The sequence below is a fragment of the Trachypithecus francoisi genome, unplaced genomic scaffold (genome assembly GCF_009764315.1).
Source record: "Trachypithecus francoisi isolate TF-2019V2 unplaced genomic scaffold, Tfra_2.0 Lachesis_group18, whole genome shotgun sequence".
NCBI lineage: Eukaryota > Metazoa > Chordata > Mammalia > Primates > Cercopithecidae > Trachypithecus > Trachypithecus francoisi.
In genome coordinates, this window is record NW_022681463.1 from 16,408,680 (window position 1) to 16,429,208 (window position 20,529).

The 20,529-nt window shown below is 42.8% G+C and overlaps 1 protein-coding gene across 17 annotated transcripts in view; it reads left to right on the forward strand.

The window, feature by feature from the left end:
• The window catches only part of DOCK9 (dedicator of cytokinesis 9), a 302,147-nt gene that overhangs the window by 218,904 nt on the left and 62,714 nt on the right, over nt 1-20,529 (forward strand). For all 17 annotated transcript variants that reach the window (XM_033177368.1, XM_033177366.1, XM_033177370.1 and 14 more), the window contains exons 28-35: nt 4,999-5,145; nt 5,364-5,447; nt 5,854-5,965; nt 10,142-10,320; nt 10,555-10,668; nt 12,840-12,957; nt 17,279-17,412; nt 19,989-20,103. In XM_033177368.1, coding sequence (XP_033033259.1) covers nt 4,999-5,145; nt 5,364-5,447; nt 5,854-5,965; nt 10,142-10,320; nt 10,555-10,668; nt 12,840-12,957; nt 17,279-17,412; nt 19,989-20,103 — 1,003 coding nt within the window. The remainder of the gene's footprint in view (nt 1-4,998; nt 5,146-5,363; nt 5,448-5,853; nt 5,966-10,141; nt 10,321-10,554; nt 10,669-12,839; nt 12,958-17,278; nt 17,413-19,988; nt 20,104-20,529) is intronic.

Consider the following 20,529-nt stretch of genomic DNA (forward strand, 5'->3'; position numbering starts at 1 on the left):
AAGGGATGCTGGTAAATGTAGTCTTTACTTTGGGTATCCATGAACCTAGTTAAAAGTTGAGGTTCTATTACCATGAGAGGGAAGAGAGAACAGATACTGGGAAGTCACCAGCCATTGTTCCACAAGGGGCCGAGGCACAGCCAAACACATTTCTATTTGGCAGGTGAAGGTTCAGCCTTGGACAGGAAAGAGAACAGACAGAACTAAAGAAATAGATTTGTGAGTACCAATCTGCTGAAACCATAAGCCTAAGCTTTTCTCTGGGGAAAAGTGTGTGTGTGACCTAATGTTAAGTAGAGAGAGAAGGAAGGAAGCATCTTGGTCCACAGTGGAACTCTAAGTAAGAGAGGTGAGCAAGGCACTGGAGAGGCCTCAAGCCTCCTCCTCAATCATCATGGAGTCCCACATCCCCCAGCAGCAAGCCTGCTGCAGCTTCCTTGCCATCCTTAGTCACTGACAGGGAGCAGCCATGTGAGGCATGGAGGCACGGGTGGCCTTGTTACAAATGCAGCTGTAGATTCCACAGCATAGTGGTGGGGCCAGGAGTTAATTATGTTACCTGCAACTGAAGATATGAGGTGCCATTCTCATTGTGTCAGCAAGGCAGAGTGAGGTAAACATGCTGATCTTTGGGAATGAAAATGATGAGGAAGTAGGGAGAATGGAGTTTGTAGACTAGGCGCAATGGCTCACATCTGTAATCCCAGCACTTGGGAGGCCCAGCTGAGAGAATCGCTTGAGCCCAGGAGTTCAAGACCAGCCTGAGCAACATAGTGAGACCTCACCTCTGCAAAAGGTGAACAAAATTAGCTGGGCATGGTGACACGCCTGTTACCCAGCTGCTCAGGAGACTGAGGTGAGAGGATCGCTTGAGCCCAGGAGGATGAAGCTACAGTAAGCTGTGATTGTGCCACTGCACTCCAGCCTAGGTGACAGACTGAGACCTTGTCTCAAAAACAAAACAGAACAAAAAAGCACAGAAAACAAAACAAAAACAAGTTGTAGAAGAAAATGAGAGAAAGAGGAAATAACATAGGGATCTTGATAAAGGGGAGTAACCAGAATGCAGGGAAATGTCATTGGTAAATTTCTTCTCAGCCCTATTACTTTTGTTGTTTGCTAAGCCACAAAGAGGAAGTTTCTTAATTAAAAGTCTTATTTACCTTGGAAAGCAGTAAAATAGCCCATAGAGGAGAGGCCTCTGAACCACACCAGAGAGTGGAAGAACACGGTGCAGAACAAAGAAGTGAACATTTGAAGACTATTCCGAAGTCGTCACCCATGAAGCAATGATTGGGCAGCACAGCTGTGGGAGAGCAGATGACCTGTAGGGCAGGGAGTAGCCCATCCTGGGTGTCTGCGAAGGTCTGGCTGTTAACCTCAGCGTCCATGGGGGCCTCCACAGCCAGGCTGGGTGTGGGTCTTCAGAGAGATCCTGTTCAGTCAAGGAGCCAGTTGGTAGGCACTGAGCAGCCAGTGGGCAGCACAGAAGTGTGGCTCGCAGAGGATGGGGGCACGGCTCCCAGCATGTGGCTGGAGAGGCTGATCTTGTGAGGACATGTGCTGGGCAGGCTGACCCCATACAGGCAGCACCTGTCAGGTGGTGCCAGGACGGAAAGAGACGCTGCGGTGCAGCACAGCGCACGGCAAGAGATCCTCCAGCAGGACATGGCAGGGAGCTGGGGTTGGTTTGGCTGAGAAGTCCTTTAGTGTCTCAGTATCCTCTTCTCCAAGCCCCTATCAGGTACTCACTACCTGAGCATCATCTTAGATTTTCCTCTTCTATTTCAGTTTGCAGTAATCTCCATAAAAACATTCCATTGCTTAGGTCTTTAGAAATGTGTATCACACCTCGTAAAAAGGCTTTAGTCTGTTTTATTGCCAATTAGGACTCTTCACAGCAGCTATTTGCCTCTGCAGGGAGAACTTCATTTCAGCCTTCAAAGGCATGAGTTGTCATTGCCTAGTCACTGAACAACACTAATGATGGGTTGGTACGTAAATTATCCATCATTCTTCTCCATGTATTCTTTCTTTTTAATACAAACATTTTACTATATTTTCTAATAAGTGCAGAAGGAGAGGGATTGGCCTCCCCACTTGCCAGTGTTCTACTGCCCTTGCTTGATACATACCCACCCTCACATTTTTACCTTATAGTGTTTTTAAAGCCGTTCCCAGATACTTTCTCACTCCATCTTAGACACTTTAGCATGTCATCTCTAACAGATAAGCCTTTTAAAAAGATATAACCACCAACATTATCACACCACACAAAATTAGCAAAACTTCTTTATTATCGTCTAACATCCAGTCTATATTCAGTTTTCCCCAGGTGTCTCGAAAATGTCATTCTATAGTTGGGTTTGTCTGCTTCCAGATCTAAACAAAGTTCACACATTGCATTTAGTTGCTGTGTTTCTGAAGTTTCTTTGATTCTTAAACTGTTCTCTTTTCACCTGTTTGGACTTTTTTTTTTTTTTTTTTTGGCAACATATTTGTTGAAGAAGTGGGTCATGTGTCCAGCAGAATGTCCCACAGTTTAGATTTGGCTGATGGTAGCCTCACCGTGTTACATACATGGTTCTCTGTCCCCAGTGTTCCCTGTGAACTTGTGGTTGGATCTAGAGACTTAATTTGATTCAGGTTTGATTTTTTTTTTTTTCTGGCAAGAATACCTCATAGCTGTTACTATTACATCACATCAGGAGGCATATACGCCCAGCTGTTCTAATTTTAGTTATAATAATGTTGATTAATAGGTTTACATGGTGCCCACTCAACCTGTCCATGATAGAGTTCTCCACCTGCTTTTCCTGGTTTTAGCAGCCATTGATTCAGCCCCATTGTGAAGGCCTCAAGCATTTCTTGGGATACCTCTTTTTCAGGAGCAGCCAGCTTGGGTAGCTAGCAGTCGTGCCTGGGGTTAGAGTTGGCCTTGCCTGCAGTCTTGGGAATTGGTCGTCTATTGATGCTGTCATCTCAGGATATAGAGTTATTGGTCGCACATATGCAACAAAATCCCTTTGGAATTTCACATTTTGCCATTCTGTTTTTTAAAGTTGGTGAACTTCACATTTTTATTACTGATCCTTTCCTCACTGGATTCTTGACGCTATGTAAGTTTATAAACATTTCCTCGTTATTGGTTTGAGAATTGAAATTGTTATAAAGCTGGTATTTCAAATGTTCCTAATAGGTTCTGGCATTTAATGCATAAGATAATCCCTGCTGTCATATCAGAAATGTCTAGGTTCCAGTTCCCAGTTTTAGAAAATACTGTTTGTTTGATATTGGGACATTGGTTTGGTGCTCTAAAACAGGCCATGATAATAGTGGTTTAAATTTGACAGAAGGTTCATTTCTCTCTTGGACAATCATGAGCTGGTAGGCAGTTTGGAGAGCAGGGCAGTTAGTTCCCCAAGGTCGTTCAGTGACTCAAGCTCCTCCGATCCAGTTATCCAGCCTGCGATGTTAACCTCATCCACACGGCTGAGAAGCTGGCTCACTGCCACAGTGCAGTCCAGGCAGTGGCACAGGAAGGAACAAGGGAGGCCAGCGGCTCCTTTTAGGAGCATGGCCTGAACAAGGCACGCACCCCTTCCGTTATTTGGTCATGTGGCTCATACCTAGTGGTAAGTTAGACTGGAAAATGTAGTCTGGCTGGGCAGCCGTGTGCCCCTGTAAAACCGTTACTGTTCTGTTACTAAAAGGGGGAAGACAAGAACCATTATATTAAAGATCAATTAGTACTTTTTAGTGAGCTCTCTAAGCCTGTTTTCCGGTCTGTAAAATGGGGATGAAAATACCCCCTCTTGCGACTGTTAGAATTAAATGCATGAATGGATCAATGTAATGGAGCATCCTTCCTACTTCAGGCGCTCATTAAATTATTCTATTTATAGACACGGGGGAGTGCGGCTTCATGTAACAGAAAGTCCCCAAGTTTTGGATTCCATGGTAGACCTGGGTCTGAATCGTTGTTGTTAGTTGTGTGACTAAGGACACATGTACCTAACCTCTCTGACCCCTTTAACAAATGAGAATTAAACTTATAGGGGTATTACAAGAATTGAATGAAAAATTTCCTACAAATATGTAGTACAGTGTCTGACATGTAGAAGATATATGTAAGTGTTAGCTAATTGCTAAGTAATCTGATTAATTTTGTAGGTTCCTGTTGGGGAAAGATTACTGTGTAAAGTTGATTGTAAGAAGACTGCTGCCAAGCAGTTTAAACTAATCATGCACAGTCATCAAAATGTGTATTTTCAGTTTGAATATTTGGAGCTTAAATGTAAGCCAGTGCTTTCTAAAGAGATCTCTGAGAGGTACAGGCACCAGAATCATCAAAGATGCTCAGTAAAAATGCAGGTTCTTGCCCCTTCTCCCTGCACCCCCTGCCAGGCTCCTGACTTAGAATCTTTGGGAATGGATGCAGAATCTCCACCTTTTTACAAACATTTTTTAGGTGATCTTTATTACACTGAAGTTTGAGGTTCCAGTTTTAATCCACAGCACTTATTTGAAGTATTTGAACACTTGTACGGTACTTTGAAAGAAGGAGCGTTAATTCATTTTTTCTAATTTCAGATAAACAAGACTAGAACTCTGAGGTTTTATGAGGTTTTTTGAGACTGGGCCTTGCTTTGTCACCCTGGCTGGAGTGCAGTGGCTGATCCTGGTTCACTGCAGCCTCAGACTACTGGGCTCCAGCAATCCTACCACCTCAGCCTCCTGAGTAACTGGGACTGCAGGTGCACACCACCACACCCACCTAATTTTTGTACAGATGGAGTCTTGCTATGTTGCCTGGGCTGGTCTTAAATCCCTGGGCTAAAGTGATCCTCCCATCTTGGCCTCCCAAAGTGCTAGAGTTACAAGTGTGAGCCACCACACCCAGCAAGAAACTCTGGACTCAGGGATGAGATTTTTTTTTTTCCTCCCAAATGATTGCAACTTAATAAATAATAAATGTTTGCTCTGAATTCTTTTTAGTTGCTGCGAAACCAGAGATTTCCTGCATCCTATCATCATGCAGTGGAAACCGTTGTAAATATGCTGATGCCACACATCACTCAGAAGTTTCGAGATAATCCAGAGGCATCTAAGAACGCAAATCATAGCCTTGCTGTCTTCATCAAGGTGGGGATGTGCAGGGAAGAGGATGTCAGTTATGGGACAAAGATGCGCTTTTTACGAGCTGTCTAGCAGACTGACTAGAATAGAGTAGGTGCTCTGGCAGTGTTGATGGCATGTTTTTTGTGTCAGTGGAAAAACTTATTAGCAATAAATGCTGCTTTGAATCCAAATTTCTGAAATGTTTGGACCTGAAATACCTTTTTGCTTGTTTTCCTCCGCAGAGATGTTTCACCTTCATGGACAGGGGCTTTGTCTTCAAGCAGATCAACAACTACATTAGCTGCTTTGCTCCTGGAGACCCAAAGGTAATGCGGGGGTTGTTACTGGTAACAGAAGTCACCATGTAGCTTTCTCTGGTGGAATTACCTTTTTCCTTTATTTTTTTAAAAAGCTCTGCCTTACTAATTTTTTTATTGTATTGAGCCTGTGTCTGTAATTATAAGCTACGTGAAATCCTTCATTGAAGTGGAAGGAGCATAAATAATAAATGCCCTAAAAACCAGTTGAAGACATTGTTTAATGAAATGTGTCCTTAGTTTTCAAATCATTCCCTGCAGCCATCCTGAAATCTGTACAATGCAATAGAATATGCAGTTCTAAGAAGGTCAAGAAGCTAATGACTATTTCTAACATACTATTGCTAATAGGTTTTTTAGAATCCTGTGTAAAATATCCAGCTGGGTATTTATGACTAAACACTTCTTCCTGCAGACCCTCTTTGAATACAAGTTTGAATTTCTCCGTGTAGTGTGCAACCATGAACATTATATTCCATTGAACTTACCAATGCCGTTTGGAAAAGGCAGGATTCAAAGATACCAAGGTAATCTATCTTTATATCCATTAACCTTTTCACAAAGAGAGACATTTATTTTCAATAAGAAAAGATAATTGATTCAAACATGATATTTGAATTTTCTGATTTTTTTATTAATTTTTTTCTCATGAAATTTCTATTTCAAAAAATATTGATAAACTATGGGAACTTTTCAGCAAAAGTATTAGACTATAGATCATGCCAGTATGGCTATTTCATTGAAAAATCCCTTTGCTTAAAGAAAAGAAATCTATTTCAGTTGCTATAGCTTATTTTTATTTGTTTCACTTTTCCTTTTTTCTTATGAATTAGCTTTTCTTTCACCAACTGTGGAGTCAAATGACACTCCTGTAGGTAGGTGTGGGGTGTGACGCGTGCTTTCTTGCATTTTCCTCCTCTAAAAAATAAAGAATGCAAGTGATGGCTGAACTGCTTCCATATGCTGTTCTGTTAAGCATTTCCTATGTAACTTGATTAATTTTTAAGCTGACCATAAATTAGTGATTTTTTCACTGGAGCTAAGACATTGCTGTAACATCCCAGGGAGGCATCTGGTTTTTTGCTCCTGAAGTCACTGGGTACTCTAGGATGTTTCTTTAAGAAGTAAAACAAACATCCCTGCTTCACCCCCAAAATCCATTATTCTATTTTCATAGCCCTTGTCCATAGTGGTGGCAGTAATCAAAATCACAAGCAATGTGGCTTTTTTACATGCTTTTCATGTTTGTATGTTGAGTCTTTATTAATGTCCTGTATTATCTTTAAGTTTGAAGAGAGTTGAGCTCATAGAAATGTCTTTGTCTTCACTGAGTAAATCAGATTGAACAAATTAGTCTGTCAGGTCTGTCAAGCAATATTTATTGAGCTTAGTTCCTTGTATGTGCTCAGGTATTTTGTGCTAAAGGAGAGAAAAAGTGGAAGGATGCCACCAAACTGCTAATGGCACCTGAATTAACTGCTTCTGAATTCTGAGAGAAGCACACTAAGGCATTCATTCAGAGACAAACAACTTTCCCCCAAACAGACTGGTACTGCCTTTTAAGGATCAGGCAGGGGGACTGTGGTCCTGGAGCTGGCATTCATGCATTCAACAAATATTTGCCCCGCACCAACTGTGTCGAGCTTCAGAATAAGTTATGTACAACCTGGATGATAATCCCTGGCTATTCTACATACACAAAATACATAGAATGTCAGACACTGATACATCCTAAGGAGAACAAACAAAGCAAGGAAAGGAGATATGAAAAGGGGTGACATTTGAGACAGAGTGGCCAGATAACAGTTGGAAGAAGGTGAGGGGTGAGCCAATTGCCCACATATCTGGGGGAGAGTTTTTCTGGGCTAAGAGAACAGATAGGTATTCAGTGTCCCCTGATCTAACCCTGGCCTCCCACCTCTGTGGTCTCACACACCCTTATTCTGCACATTCTAGGCATCCCTGCCAACTCCCAGCTCCTCAGACACATCATGCCACCCCTCCCTGGGGAATCCTCATTTTCCTCCCCAAGCCAGCCACTGCATACCTCCTGCATGGGGCCTCCCAGGGTCTCCTCACCCTCTTCCAGTTCCCCAACTGGAATTAACCATTCTCTCCTGCCCTGCGCCCCCAACCTCACCACAGCCTCAGCCAGTCTCCTGTACCTGGGGACTCTCCTTCCTTCCACATGGTACAGAGCCCAGGGAGCTCTTTTTGCGCAGTGGCTGTGCAGTGAATGTGTGCTGATGCCCGTCTCCCTATGACCCGGCAGGGCAGCACAAGCTCTTATAGACTTCTAGGGTATTTGGTAGCAAGACAGCCTTCGCTCAGTTTTGGGGGGACATGTGTGGGTAATTTGCCTTACTATACTGATAGGAATAAATGTTTTTTAGAATTTTCATTTTCTTTCTTCTCACTTACCTCCCACTCCCACCTTCACCTCCTTTCTTGTGTTAGTCCATTTGTGTTGCTCTAAAGGAATACCTGAGACTGGGTAATTTATAAAGAAAAGAGGGCCAGTGCAGTGGCTCGCACTTATAATCCCAGCACTTTGGGAGGCTGAGCTGGGAGCATCACTTGAGCCTAGGAGTTCAAGATCATCCCGGGAAACATAATGAAACCCTGTCTCTACAAAAAAAAAAAAAAAAAAAAAAAAAGAAAACAAACATTAGCCTGGCGTGTTGGCACACACCTGTAGTCTCAGCTACATGGGAGGCTGACGTGGGAGGATGACTTAAGACCAGAAGGCAGAGATTGCAGTGAAATCTGCAATCTAGGCAGATTATGCCATGGCACTCCAGCCTGCACAACAGAGCAAGACCCTCTCTCAAAAAAAATAAGGAAAGAGGTTTATTTTGGCTCACAGTTTTGCAGTCTGTACAGAAGCATGATGCCAACATTGGCTTCTGGTGAGACCTCAGGAAGTTTCCAATCATGGTGGAGGGCAAGCGGGGAGCCAGCATGTCACATGGTGAGAGAGGGAGCAAAAGAGATGGGGAGTGAGGTGCTACACTCTTGTAAACAACCAGATCTCTCATGAACTCAGAGCGAGAACTCCCTCATTATGGCAAGGAGGGCACCAAGCCATTCATGAGGGATTCGCCCGCATGACCCAAACACCTCCCACCAGGCCCCACCTCCAACAATGGGTATCACATTTCAGCATGAGATTCAGAGGGGACACACATCCAGACCATGTAATTTCTCATGCACATTCATACACACGAGCACAGATGTGTGAGCACACACACAGTTAAACCCATAAGTAGTTTCTTCTAAGAGATTTATGTGAACTCAAGCTATGACTTATAGTTTGGATAAACTAGGTGAAATAATCATAAACAATGAACATAATTAATCTAGAAAATGACTGCTCTCCCCCTTCTACTAAAGGGTTTCGTAGAACTTGTGTCCGTATTTTGGGTAGATTTAGTTAGTAGCTATCTGATACGGGACGAAAGGCAAAGGGAGAGATCTATAGACTTTCCTTTAATAATGGAGTCAGTCTGACAATTCACAACCTAGCTTCAGCTTCCTGAAATGTGTATTTCATCTTCAGAGTGATGTTCAGCTGTTTTTATGTACCCTTCCAGAGTAGAGTTCATGTTTGCTCCTATCTAGTTTCCAGAAGAGCTCTCAATTTTGTCATTTAGCTTGCTGGTGATTTACCAGTTTGGTTTGATGCTTTCTCCATTTTAATTTTAGCTTATATTAAATTTATATTTGTTTTCAGAGGTGGAGAAATATTAGGAGAATATCTTAGGAAATACTGCGTTAAATAAGTTCTTCATTCAGAGATAGCAGAATAAGTTGGGTTACGTATTAATTTGTTTATTTTAAATACATTGGGTTTTAATGGAATATATAGGCATTAATGACCAGGAAAGGAATATATGAACTCATATAGTAAATAACATTTTAATAAGCCATGTATGTTTATTATTTAATTACATGTTTGTTATGCACAAACTGCTCTTATACAATTCTCTTAGCTAGTATAACGTTTTTAACTTTGTCGCTAACAAAGTTATATTTTTAATGTAACATATGCTGTGCTCTAGTCTAAAAATTGGTACTTAAACTGTTCACTAATTTAATTATGTAGGATGCAATATGTTCCAAAATCCAGTGCACTTAATTGTATTTAAATTTGGTTTTCGGCCGGGCACGGTGGCTCAAGCCTGTAATCCCAGCACTTTGGGAGGCCGAGACGGGCGGATCACGAGGTCAGGAGATCGAGACCATCCTGGCTAATACGGTGAAACCCTGTCTCTACTTAAAAAATACAAAAAACTAGCCGGGCGACGAGGCGGGCGCCTGTAGTCCCAGCTACTCGGGAGGCTGAGGCAGGAGAATGGCGTAAACCCGGGAGGCGGAGCTTGCAGTGAGCTGAGATCCGGCCACTGCACTCCAGCCTGGGTGGCAGAGCAAGACTCCGTCTCAAAAAAATAAATAAATAAATAAATAAATAAATAAATAAATAAATAAATAAATAAATTTGGTTTTCATTTAAGATTCTCATGTGCTAAGAAGTAGAGCAGCCTTGTAGAATTGATCCTTTCTCATTTGAAGCCAAGTCTAATCATCTCTTGACACCCAGGGTGGACTGAATGCAGAGGATGGGTCTTAGTTTTTTTTTTTTTTTTTTTATTCAAAGAGCATTGCATCTTTCCTACCTCAAGTAGTTTCTATCCTCATTTCAGACCTCCAGCTTGACTACTCATTAACAGATGAGTTCTGCAGAAACCACTTCTTGGTGGGACTGTTACTGAGGGAGGTGGGGACAGCCCTCCAGGAGTTCCGGGAGGTCCGTCTGATCGCCATCAGTGTGCTCAAGAACCTGCTGATAAAGCATTCTTTTGATGACAGATATGCTTCAAGGGTGAGTGGTCCTCAATGGAAGGAATGTGTATTGATAATGTCCTTTATTTTAAGTGGTGTAAAGAAAGTAATCAATTAGAAAATTCATGGTAACAGCACTAAAACTTTGCTCTGTTTTGGGACTAAAATCAAATATCTGTCTTTATAGGAAAGATCCAAATAAAGGAGATGGTCAGTGACAACTTAGTTCAGTTCTCAGAATCCTGGGTCAAACTTACCATGTGTATCTTTTCAGAGTCATCAGGCAAGGATAGCCACCCTCTACCTGCCTCTGTTTGGTCTGCTGATTGAAAACGTCCAGCGGATCAATGTGAGGGATGTGTCACCTTTCCCCGTGAATGCCGGCATGGTACGTAAGTGTGGTCACGTCAACTCAGCCTGTATTGGGTCCCAGGACAAAGCGCCATAAGCTGGGTGGCCTAGAACAGCAGCAGTTTATGCTCTCCCAGTCAGGAGGCCAGAAGTCCAAAATCAAGGTGTCAGTGGGGTCGGTTCTTACCGGAGGCTCCTGGGGCGGAGTCTGGGCCGTGCTTCTCTCACAGCTGCTGATGCTGCAGGCAATCCTGGGTGCTCTCTGGCTTGTGGTGGCATCGCACCAGTCTCTGCCTCTACCCTCACTTGGTGTCCCTTCTCCATGGTGTTTATCTGTGCCTCTGTGTCCCTCTCCTCTTCTTTCTTTTCCAAGATAGAGTCTTGCTCTGTTGCCCAGACTGGAGTGCCGTGGCACAATCTCGGCTCACTGCAACCTCCACCTCCTGAGTTTAAGCAGTTCTCCTGCCTGAGTTTCCCAAGTAGCTGGGACCACAGGCACCCACCACAACATCCAGCTAATTTTTTTGTATTTTTAGTAGAGAGAGGGTTTCACCATGTTGGCCAGACTGGTCTTGAACTCCTGACCTCTCAATCCGCCCACCTTGGCCTCCCAAAGTGCCGAGATTACAGGCGTGAGCCACCGCAACCAGCCCCGTCTCCTCTTCTTATAAGGACACTAGTGATTGGGTTTAGGGTCCACCCAGTATGACCTCATCTTAACTTACATCTTAGATATATAATGGAAAGATCCTATTTCCAAATAAGGGTACATTCTGAAGTCCAGGTAGACATGAATTTGTTGGGGGACACTACTCAACCCAGTACACACCCCCTTTTATTTTGCCAGTGCGACTCCTAGTAAGTTGCATTCCTGGCTAAGATGGGGTCAATCACTAAACCTTCAATTTTTGTTAAAAAATAAGTATGAAAACCATGTTCTCCTGATGAAATTGAGTCAACAGAGAGATGACCCCAGAAATTATCTCAAAAGTTTTTGGTTAGAGATGATTTTACTTTTTTTTACTCAGTCTTTGGTACCTTTGATATGATTGTTTTTTAAAAAGGATTCCTGGAATCATCTTGCAGTTCAGCTTTTTCAAAGCATTATCACTATCAAATTTCTTGTCACATTTCAGTTGCAAAAGACTTTTTAAATGTTAACCTATAATAATTTTTAATTAATAAAGTTTATGAGAGTTTTACAATCTAAAACCAGCACTCCTCTTTCTGATTCTGTCTTGGCCTCAGAGGGCTTATCTGCTATGAATTTCAGCACATGTTATTTTAGCATTTCCTCTTTCCCTGGTACTCTGGTCTCATGAACTGGCTTGGTTGTTCATCTTCCCACCTTGTCATTATGGGTGTACACTTGCAGAGTCTCATATATGTTTCTGTCCCTCCCTCCCACCCCAACAGTGATGCAGTGCCCCATTTTTACACTACTTCTTCACCTCCAATTACGTTCCTAAATAACTACACTAAGATGAGCCGTATGTATAGGTTTTGTGCATGTGTGGCTGCTCTAAAGGGCAGAAACTCTCTCTATCCTAAGCGTACCTCACTTATCTCACCCTGTACAACATTGCATTTCACACATGTATTCTCTAACCCTGTCTGTTTTTCAAACCAGAGTAATTCAGAGTAGAATGTGACCTCTCTGAACTGTTTCAGTCCTAACAAAAATGAACACTTTCACCAAAGTGAAATCCTGTTTTTTGACCTAACTTCAAAATTAGTATGATTTCTCCACTGAAGTTCACATGATGCTACGAACATCTAGAGACTGTCATTGCTGCTGTCGTTGTAATTCCCCGCATTACAGATAAGAACCAACATTCCAGTTGGAAAGAGCAGGGGAGGTTTTCTCTGAAGGAAAAAAAAAAGAATAATCTAAGGAAATGTTGGGCTTCAGAGCTCTGGAAAGGGAAAGATGTTAGAAATGCTGGGGAAAGAGAAACAAGACTTTATGGAATGTGATTTCTCTCCCCCACCCCCACCCAGCATCCATATCCCATGCCCCCTGTTCCCACTCTGACCCATCCCACCCTCCTCCCTCGCCCACACCTCAAGGCTGCTTCTCCCATGCAGGCAGGCACGTTGAATGCATCAGGCTGTCTTGGTGCTGCACTTGGCCCTGGCACTTCCAAGAACAGGGGAGGAATCCTCTCCAGACATCTTTGATTGTTTCTGCTTTCCTCTCCTTGACAGTCTATGAAGGACGAATCCCTGGCTCTGCCAGCTGTGAATCCGCTGGTGACACCGCAGAAGGGAAGCACCCTGGACAACAGCCTGCACAAGGACCTGCTGGGCGCCATCTCCGGCATTGGTAATGCTCCATGCTCTTGTGGGCTTCTCTCCGCCATCACTCTGAAAGTATCTTGGAGCCGATAGTTGGTGAACGTGTCACACTTGTGTGGTAGGACCTTGAAGTCTGAGTGTCTGCCCTGGGTATTCTTTTCCTGTTTGTGATAATCAACAACTGAAACCCCTCAGCCACGCCCTGAAATAAAGGTCCCGGATGCCTGTGACTCCTCAGGATCATACAGTTAATAACAGGCTTGCACTGTTTGCTTTTTGTTCAACATTTGTTGAGTTTTCATTTTAAATCTTAATTGGACTGTGTATACTGTTAAGGAATATTTTTGCAGGTGGTAGGGGGAGGGGAACACTGATTTGTAGTGTTAGCGATTTTGATGAAATATGACATAGTAATTCCTAAAGAACGTAGCAGTTTGTGGCTAGAATTCAATCCTAAAATCAGTTTTCAAAAATCTGTCCCACAAGACTTTTAATGTGTGAAATAACAGAAGAGCAGCCCCCTCTGAGAGAAAAACACTTGACACAAATCAAAATTCAAATACTTTCTCCATAAGAAAATACCGGACATAATGTACTTATTAATATTCTGACTAATTGAACTTCTGTGCTAGCTTTTTCTCAGAGATAGCAGTTTACATATATATATATGTGTGTGTGTGTGTGTGTGTATGTATATATATATCTTCCAAGAATTGTCACAGGTGCTCACAGACTTCTTCAGTCTTTATTTCTCCCTCTCTTTATCACGTTGTGAATAAAGAAAGCAGCCTACTATGGCTGGTGGCTAGACTACCCAAAAATGGGACTAATTAATGGGATAAAATAAATGGCAGCCTTCATCCGATTAACTCACAGGACTTGCCCGCTCTGAGATTAGGTCTTTACCTTTGCCGGTGGTGGTGGTGGTAATATGCTATTTCAGGTAGGGGATGAAACTGAGTAGGATTTAACATGAGAAAACCCACACCAGTGCCCAAATTTATCCTACAATAATAATACCAGTCCTTAATCTGGTTGATACTTATGTGTCTTTTTCACAGTTATGCTCTCCTTAGTTGACACTGTAAAGATTAAAAGAGTTAATTCATGCAAAATGCTTGAAACAGAGCCTGGCACATGGTAAATGCTCAGCAAATGTTGGCTGCTGTCACGAGTTTCCCTTTGCCTTTCTTCTGGGCCTTCGCTCTGTCTCTGCCCTGCTCTGCCCCATTCCCAGCCACTGCTCCAGAAGCAGGGAGGGGACCTTCCTCAGAGGGTGTGGTCTGCAGTGGTTCACAGTTTGAATACTTCTGTTTGACTTTTTTGACTCTTCTCCAATTCAGAATTCACCTTGTTAGGACTGGGGACTTCTTTAGAACTTGGAAATAGGCCATTGCGGATCTTTAGCATCATGGCCTCCAATTCCTCCAGGTTGATGGTGCAGCTATGGAAAGCACTTGAGACTGACTTAATACTTTTTCACTCTTAAATTTTAAAATCCAAATCCACGTTTCATAGGAATTCACCACGACAGGCTTATTATCCTCAGGCTATCTATATTGCCTCCTTTCTTGAAGACTTAAATCCCTGTTCTCTTTTAGGAATACCTTCCAGGGAAGCCTCATCTTTGAACTGGGTTTACTAGTTTTTTTTCTGGCAGCTTTAGCAGCTCTGTTCATCAGGGAGTTTCTAGCTAATTTTAGTCCTGGTGCTTCTCCTTCAAGAGCAAACTCTCCTTACATCTCTGTTAGAAGAATCCTGTTTCCACACATACTGGGAATGTGCCATCACAGTTTTTTTAATGTCTTTGGAGCATGGTGCCTGAGAGTTTTAAAAGTGATTCACTGCCTGGATAAAAACTACTCTGAGATTACATTCATTTTAACAGGCAAGCATTCTGAAGCTCAGGGTTGCTTTTTCCACCTACTCAGTGGTACCAAGGGAGGAGGGATGAATTTATCTTCTTTTCATTTTACTCAAGTGTCATTTAAGGACTTCAAAAGCTATGCTCTGGGCCAGGGTATTAAATACAAACGCATACACAAAGACATACAAAATAGGAACAAACTAAGCATATTGATTTTGATATATTGCATTTCCATCTGTTTGCCTTAAATTAGGACTCTACTTCTGGAATCAAGCTGGAAACTCTGAGAACTTAGGATCTAATTTTACTTTAGTGAGGACCTTTCTCTTGAGTTCTGTGTTCTTTTTCTTGACTTCTGTGTTCTTCAAATGCTGTTCAACATTAAATATGAAATATGATTATATTAGAAAAATTATAATTTGGTGATAGCATGCGTTTCTTATCTGAGTACAGAAAAAGGCCATAGTTTTTTCACAGGGTTTTTACCTGTCCCTTGCGACGATCATTCACATGGTTTCTCTCCTGTGGAGATGCAGCCACTGGCTGACAATAAGGCTTAATGTTCTACATATTCAAGCCTCCGCTTCTATTTTCAAATTCCCCTGACTCTTCTTTTCTTGGTCTTTAACACTGAATCAGTTTCAGGGATAGCAATGAATAAACCTGAGTGTTCAACAGAGGGAAGGATTTATGACCTTGATGTCACAGGTATTCCTTCTAAGGTTAAAGAGTTAAAGATCAGCCGGGCGTGGTGGCTCACACCTGTAATTCCAGCACTTTTGGAGGCCGAGGTGGGCAGATCACCTGAGGTCAGGAGTTCGACGCCAGCCTGACCAACATGGTGAAACCCCGTCTCTACTAGAAATACGAAAAAATTAGCCAGGCTTGGTGGCGGTAACCTGTAATCCGAGCTACTTGGGAGGCTGAAGCAGGAAAATTGCTTAAACCCGGGAGGCTGAGGTTGCAGTGATCCAGGATCGTACCATTGCACTCTAGCCTGGCCAAAAGAGCAAGACTCCGTCTCAAAAAAACAAAACAAAACAAAAAAAGAGTTAAAGACCATCTTGACATTGCCTGAGAGATGATGAATTTATGCCATTAGCCATCACATTTAGAAGGGCAACAACCAAGTCACTTTCAAACATGCTTTTGGTGTAACCTAGGGGCTGGCTATATTTGGTTGTTTATTTATTTTTTAACTTAGAAATATCCCAGTCCATGGCAGCTCATTTGCCTCCTGAGATCTGAAAACGACCAGCCTGTTGTGAAGTGCCAAGTAACGGCGTCTTCAGCTTGGGTCTGGAAGAATGTGTGCTCACAGCTGCCAGACACAGAGTCCAAATCTCCTGATGCCATCTACCGAACCAGCCAGGCCTTTCCGCTGGAGGCACGCCTTTTGGTTCAGCACGGAATGTACCAGACCAAAGAGTCATTTTAAATTGTGTGATTTATTTAATAAATCTTATCTAAGCAGGAAGTCAATCTGTTACCTTAAAAATTCCGTAGTACCAAGATGGGGAGTGATTTCTGCCTTCAAATCCTGTTTTTTTCATGGACATCACAAATTTTATTTCCACATGAGATTTCCTGTCTGCCCAGAGTTGTTTATAGCAGGTTCCCAAATATTCCCCATTCACAGCACCCTGAGTGTCACTTTTCTTCATGGCATCCCTAGGCCAAAAGACACACCCAACAGTTCTGTTTATTAGGTATGTAGAACCAAATAACTTAACAAGTACTTACATTCTAACAATTTAGTAGGCACTTAAAAGAAATAATATGCATACATTCAAAGAAAAAAGTTTAATTTTATTTTTAATAATCACAACTAACTACAAATGGGTGGTGTGTGCCTGTTGGACACTGACAGCTTCTCAGCCGTTGAGTCATATTGACCAGCACCATTCGCATTTCCTGCCCCTCACTGACTACTTGCCTTTTATCATAGCAGCCCTCCAAACACCCAGCTTCACAAATGTGTCTTCAAAAGGAGCACAGCACAACCTGCTGCTGAAACGGCAGCTTCTGGCCAAGGTCACGGATCACTGTGTTCTTGAAAATTTAAAACACCCCATGACACCCCTCAGAGTTTGGTAGGCTCCTCAGTGGTTATTATCAGTGTGAATGCTACGAGTTTGTTGTATGGTTTAATTTCATGACTTGATAGTTGTAGGTGGATTTATCTTTTAATTTTTTTAAGTCTTCATTCTATCACATTCTGAAACAGGTGTGCACGGTTAGTGATCAAAGGTGGTTTCTAATAAGTGCATGGATGTTTGCTTCTGAATGTTTCAGACTAGTTTCTTTTTATCTCATTGTATGTGACCTGGTTCTTTAAAGGTGAAGTAATGGAATGCAACTCGTGAGCCACCTTCCTAACAGAAAATATAAGTGCAAGAAAAGCAATATCCCTTAATTCAGTACTCATCTTCATTTTGTTCTGTCTTAATAAAACTTCATTCTTGGCTTGATTTCCATTTAGCTTCTCCATATACGACGTCAACTCCAAACATCAACAGTGTGAGAAATGCTGATTCGAGAGGATCTCTCATAAGCACAGATTCGGGTAACAGCCTTCCAGAAAGGAATAGTGAGAAGAGCAATTCCCTGGATAAGGTAATTGCTTTCCACCCAACACATGTGTTCTTGTAATCAATGGATTTAGCCCAAAATAAACGTACTTCATGTTCTAGTGCCTTTTTTTTTTTTTTCTGAGATGCAGTCTCGCTCTGTCGCCCAGGCTGGAGTGCAGTGGCCGGATCTCAGCTCACTGCAAGCTCCGCCTCCCGAGTTTACGCCATTCTCCTGCCTCAGCCTCCCGAGTAGCTGGGACTACAGGCGCCCGCCACCTCGCCTGACTAGTTTTTGTACTTTTTAGTAGAGACGGAGTTTCACCGGGTTAGCCAGGATGGTCTCGATCTCCTGACCTCGTGATCCGCCCGTCTCGGCCTCCCAAAGTGCTGGGATTACAGGCTTGAGCCACCGTGCCCGGCCCATCCTAGTGCCTTTTAAGTGTGACCTCTTGTTTTATCCTAAACCACCCAGCTGACCTGGAGTAGGTGATGAGAGCTTTAAGGTCGGGGCCCATTCCTTGAAATGCTCTGATTCCTGTTTCCACGACCTCAGATCCTGGGCAGGGTTTGCAGTGTAGCATCTTGAGTGAATGGCTCTGGTGGGTTGGACACGGAGGGACTCAAAATGCTGCCCAACTCTCAGCCTCCCCAGCAGCTGGGACCACAGGCGCATGCCACCACGCCTGGCTAATTTTTGTATTTTTAGTAGAGATGGGGTTTCACCATATTGGCCAGGCTGGTCTCAAACTCCTGACCTCGTGATCCGCCCACCTCAGCCTCCCAAAGTGCTGGGATTACAGGTGTGAGCCTCTGCACCCCGCCAATTCCCTGTAGTCTTTATAACGGAGACACTGTCACCAACACAGCTCTCCACCCACAAGGGTGTTAGGTCTGAAACCAGCTCCAGAGAATAATTGATCATATAGGTAATTCAGGGATAAGAAATCACTTTATTCACACAGCACCCACCCACAACACAGCACTTCCTCGTCATACTTGGCCTTTTTTCTTCAAACTACTAAATGCTCAGACCATGTGGAACTTGGTAGGAAAGGATAAAAGTGTGGGTTTAAACCTGCAGCCATGGTAGATTGGTATCACTTTGGGCACAGATTTTTGAAGTTACTTCAAGTTACAGATAAGCACCCATCCCAATAAACAGCTGAGCCATTTAGGGATTTATCCCTAGCTCCCCAAAAACACCCAGAACACATCCTTCCTCAGCATCAGGTTTATAATCTTGTCACGCATCCCATGGCCGGCATTGACATGGTTATTGGTAAATGCAGCTCTATTGAAGTGCGAGCAGCTCAGTTTGGGTGTGTCATGACATATTGAACTTTTCCCTTGACCCCAACATGCCTTCGTGTGTAGAAGGAGAAGCTGCTCCGAAGGCACTCTGCTTGTGTCATACGCAGTGCTGGAGAGGAGGAGGAGAGCTGCCAGTCAGCCAGGAAAAACCGGGTCACTGTGGATTTTTCCCTTCTAACGATTCCACCTTTGCCAGAGGAGACAATGCACGCAACACCCTCTCTCCCACTGCCGGAAGTACTGAGTTCTCCAGTGACTCTGATCAAGTGGGAAGGCCAGAGGGTACATCCATACCAGTTTTGCCACTAATTGCCCCTGTATTTTTCTGTAAATAAAAATATTCACATATTTTATTAATTAAGCCTATTTAATATATGTGTGTGTGTGTGTGTATACACACACACACACACACACACACACACATAATTTTGTTTTCAATTGGCCACTAGCACCTTGAATAAAACATCTTTTTTTCCACTATTGTTTTTGCTCTGATATTTGGCAAAAAAAAAAACTTGTAATTTCAATTGGAAATTCAACTGGGAGAGTTTTAAAATCTCCTTTGTTTGCAATCACATGATGAGATTGTCGTGCTGCTTTTTTTCCATGAGAACCTGCTGCCTAGTGGCAAAATTGCCCTCTCGTTTCCCCCAAGCTTTCTGACGTTTGCAGTGTTGAGCTAAGCTGATGATGGAGTGACCTTATCAGTTTAGGACCTTTGGATGCTGTGCTGACTGACGTGTCCCTGTTTGTCCCAGGCAGGCACCTGCCTATTGTGTTCCCTGAGCAGTGCCCACAGCACGCCCCATGATGCACCCTGGATGACGGCGCCTGGGCTCCAGGCTTTGGGGTGCTTTGGGCACAGCAGCACCACAGGCACTTGCTGTTTCAGCCACCGCCGTTGTCGTCAGGAGGTGGTTGGTTGTGCGGTGTCTTCCGAGTCATAGTTTCTGTTCTTGATCCTAGCACACATACTTTTTTGCATGAGGTTTCAATACACTTGGCATCTCAGAAGGTTTTACTCGGCATAGCTAAAGCTGTGTTTATCCAGTGTGAAAGGTCTGTGCCTTCTGCTTGTCCCTTAGGAGGGCGTGCTGAGGAGACAAGCTAGGGCTTCCATGGGCAGCATCTGAGTGTGTTATATTTGGGTGAAAGGGTGCCTGTGGTTTAATTGTCAGCAAGTTACTTGCACCTTCCAGTGTGTATGATCTGACTTGATTCTAAGAATCTTTCTGTTCCACGGGAGAAAAGGGAAACACATTTTCCTCCCGTAATTAAATAGAAAAATCACCTGTATTTTCTTTTTAGCACCAACAAAGTAGCACATTGGGAAATTCGGTGGTTCGCTGTGATAAACTTGACCAGTCTGAGATTAAGAGCCTACTGATGTGTTTCCTCTACATCTTAAAGAGCATGTCTGATGGTAGGTTAAAAAATGGAGATTTCTGTTTTGCTTGTTTCAGTACTTGGTTTGTTTTTAACTTGTAATAAGTTGAAAGGATACAAAGATTTCAAAGGATTTTCTTCCTTGTTAAAAATGCATATTCATTGACTAAATGTAATAGAAATAAGAACCTTATTGTGGGAAAATCATTTCCTTAATAATTTTATTCTGGAAAATGAGTTCTAAAATGTGAATGGGCCTATTTCTTAAATGTATATTAAACTGGGACCTACCATGTTAGCTGAAGGAGATAGAAGCACATACATAAAATAGCTTTTGACTTTAAAAAAATTTTATTCGTCCAAACAAACTTACTGTCAACTTGAATAACTGTGTTAGTCTCTAGAATTAGAATATATGTTGTGGGCGGACCTAAGCATTCCTTCCATTTAGAGTGTGTATATT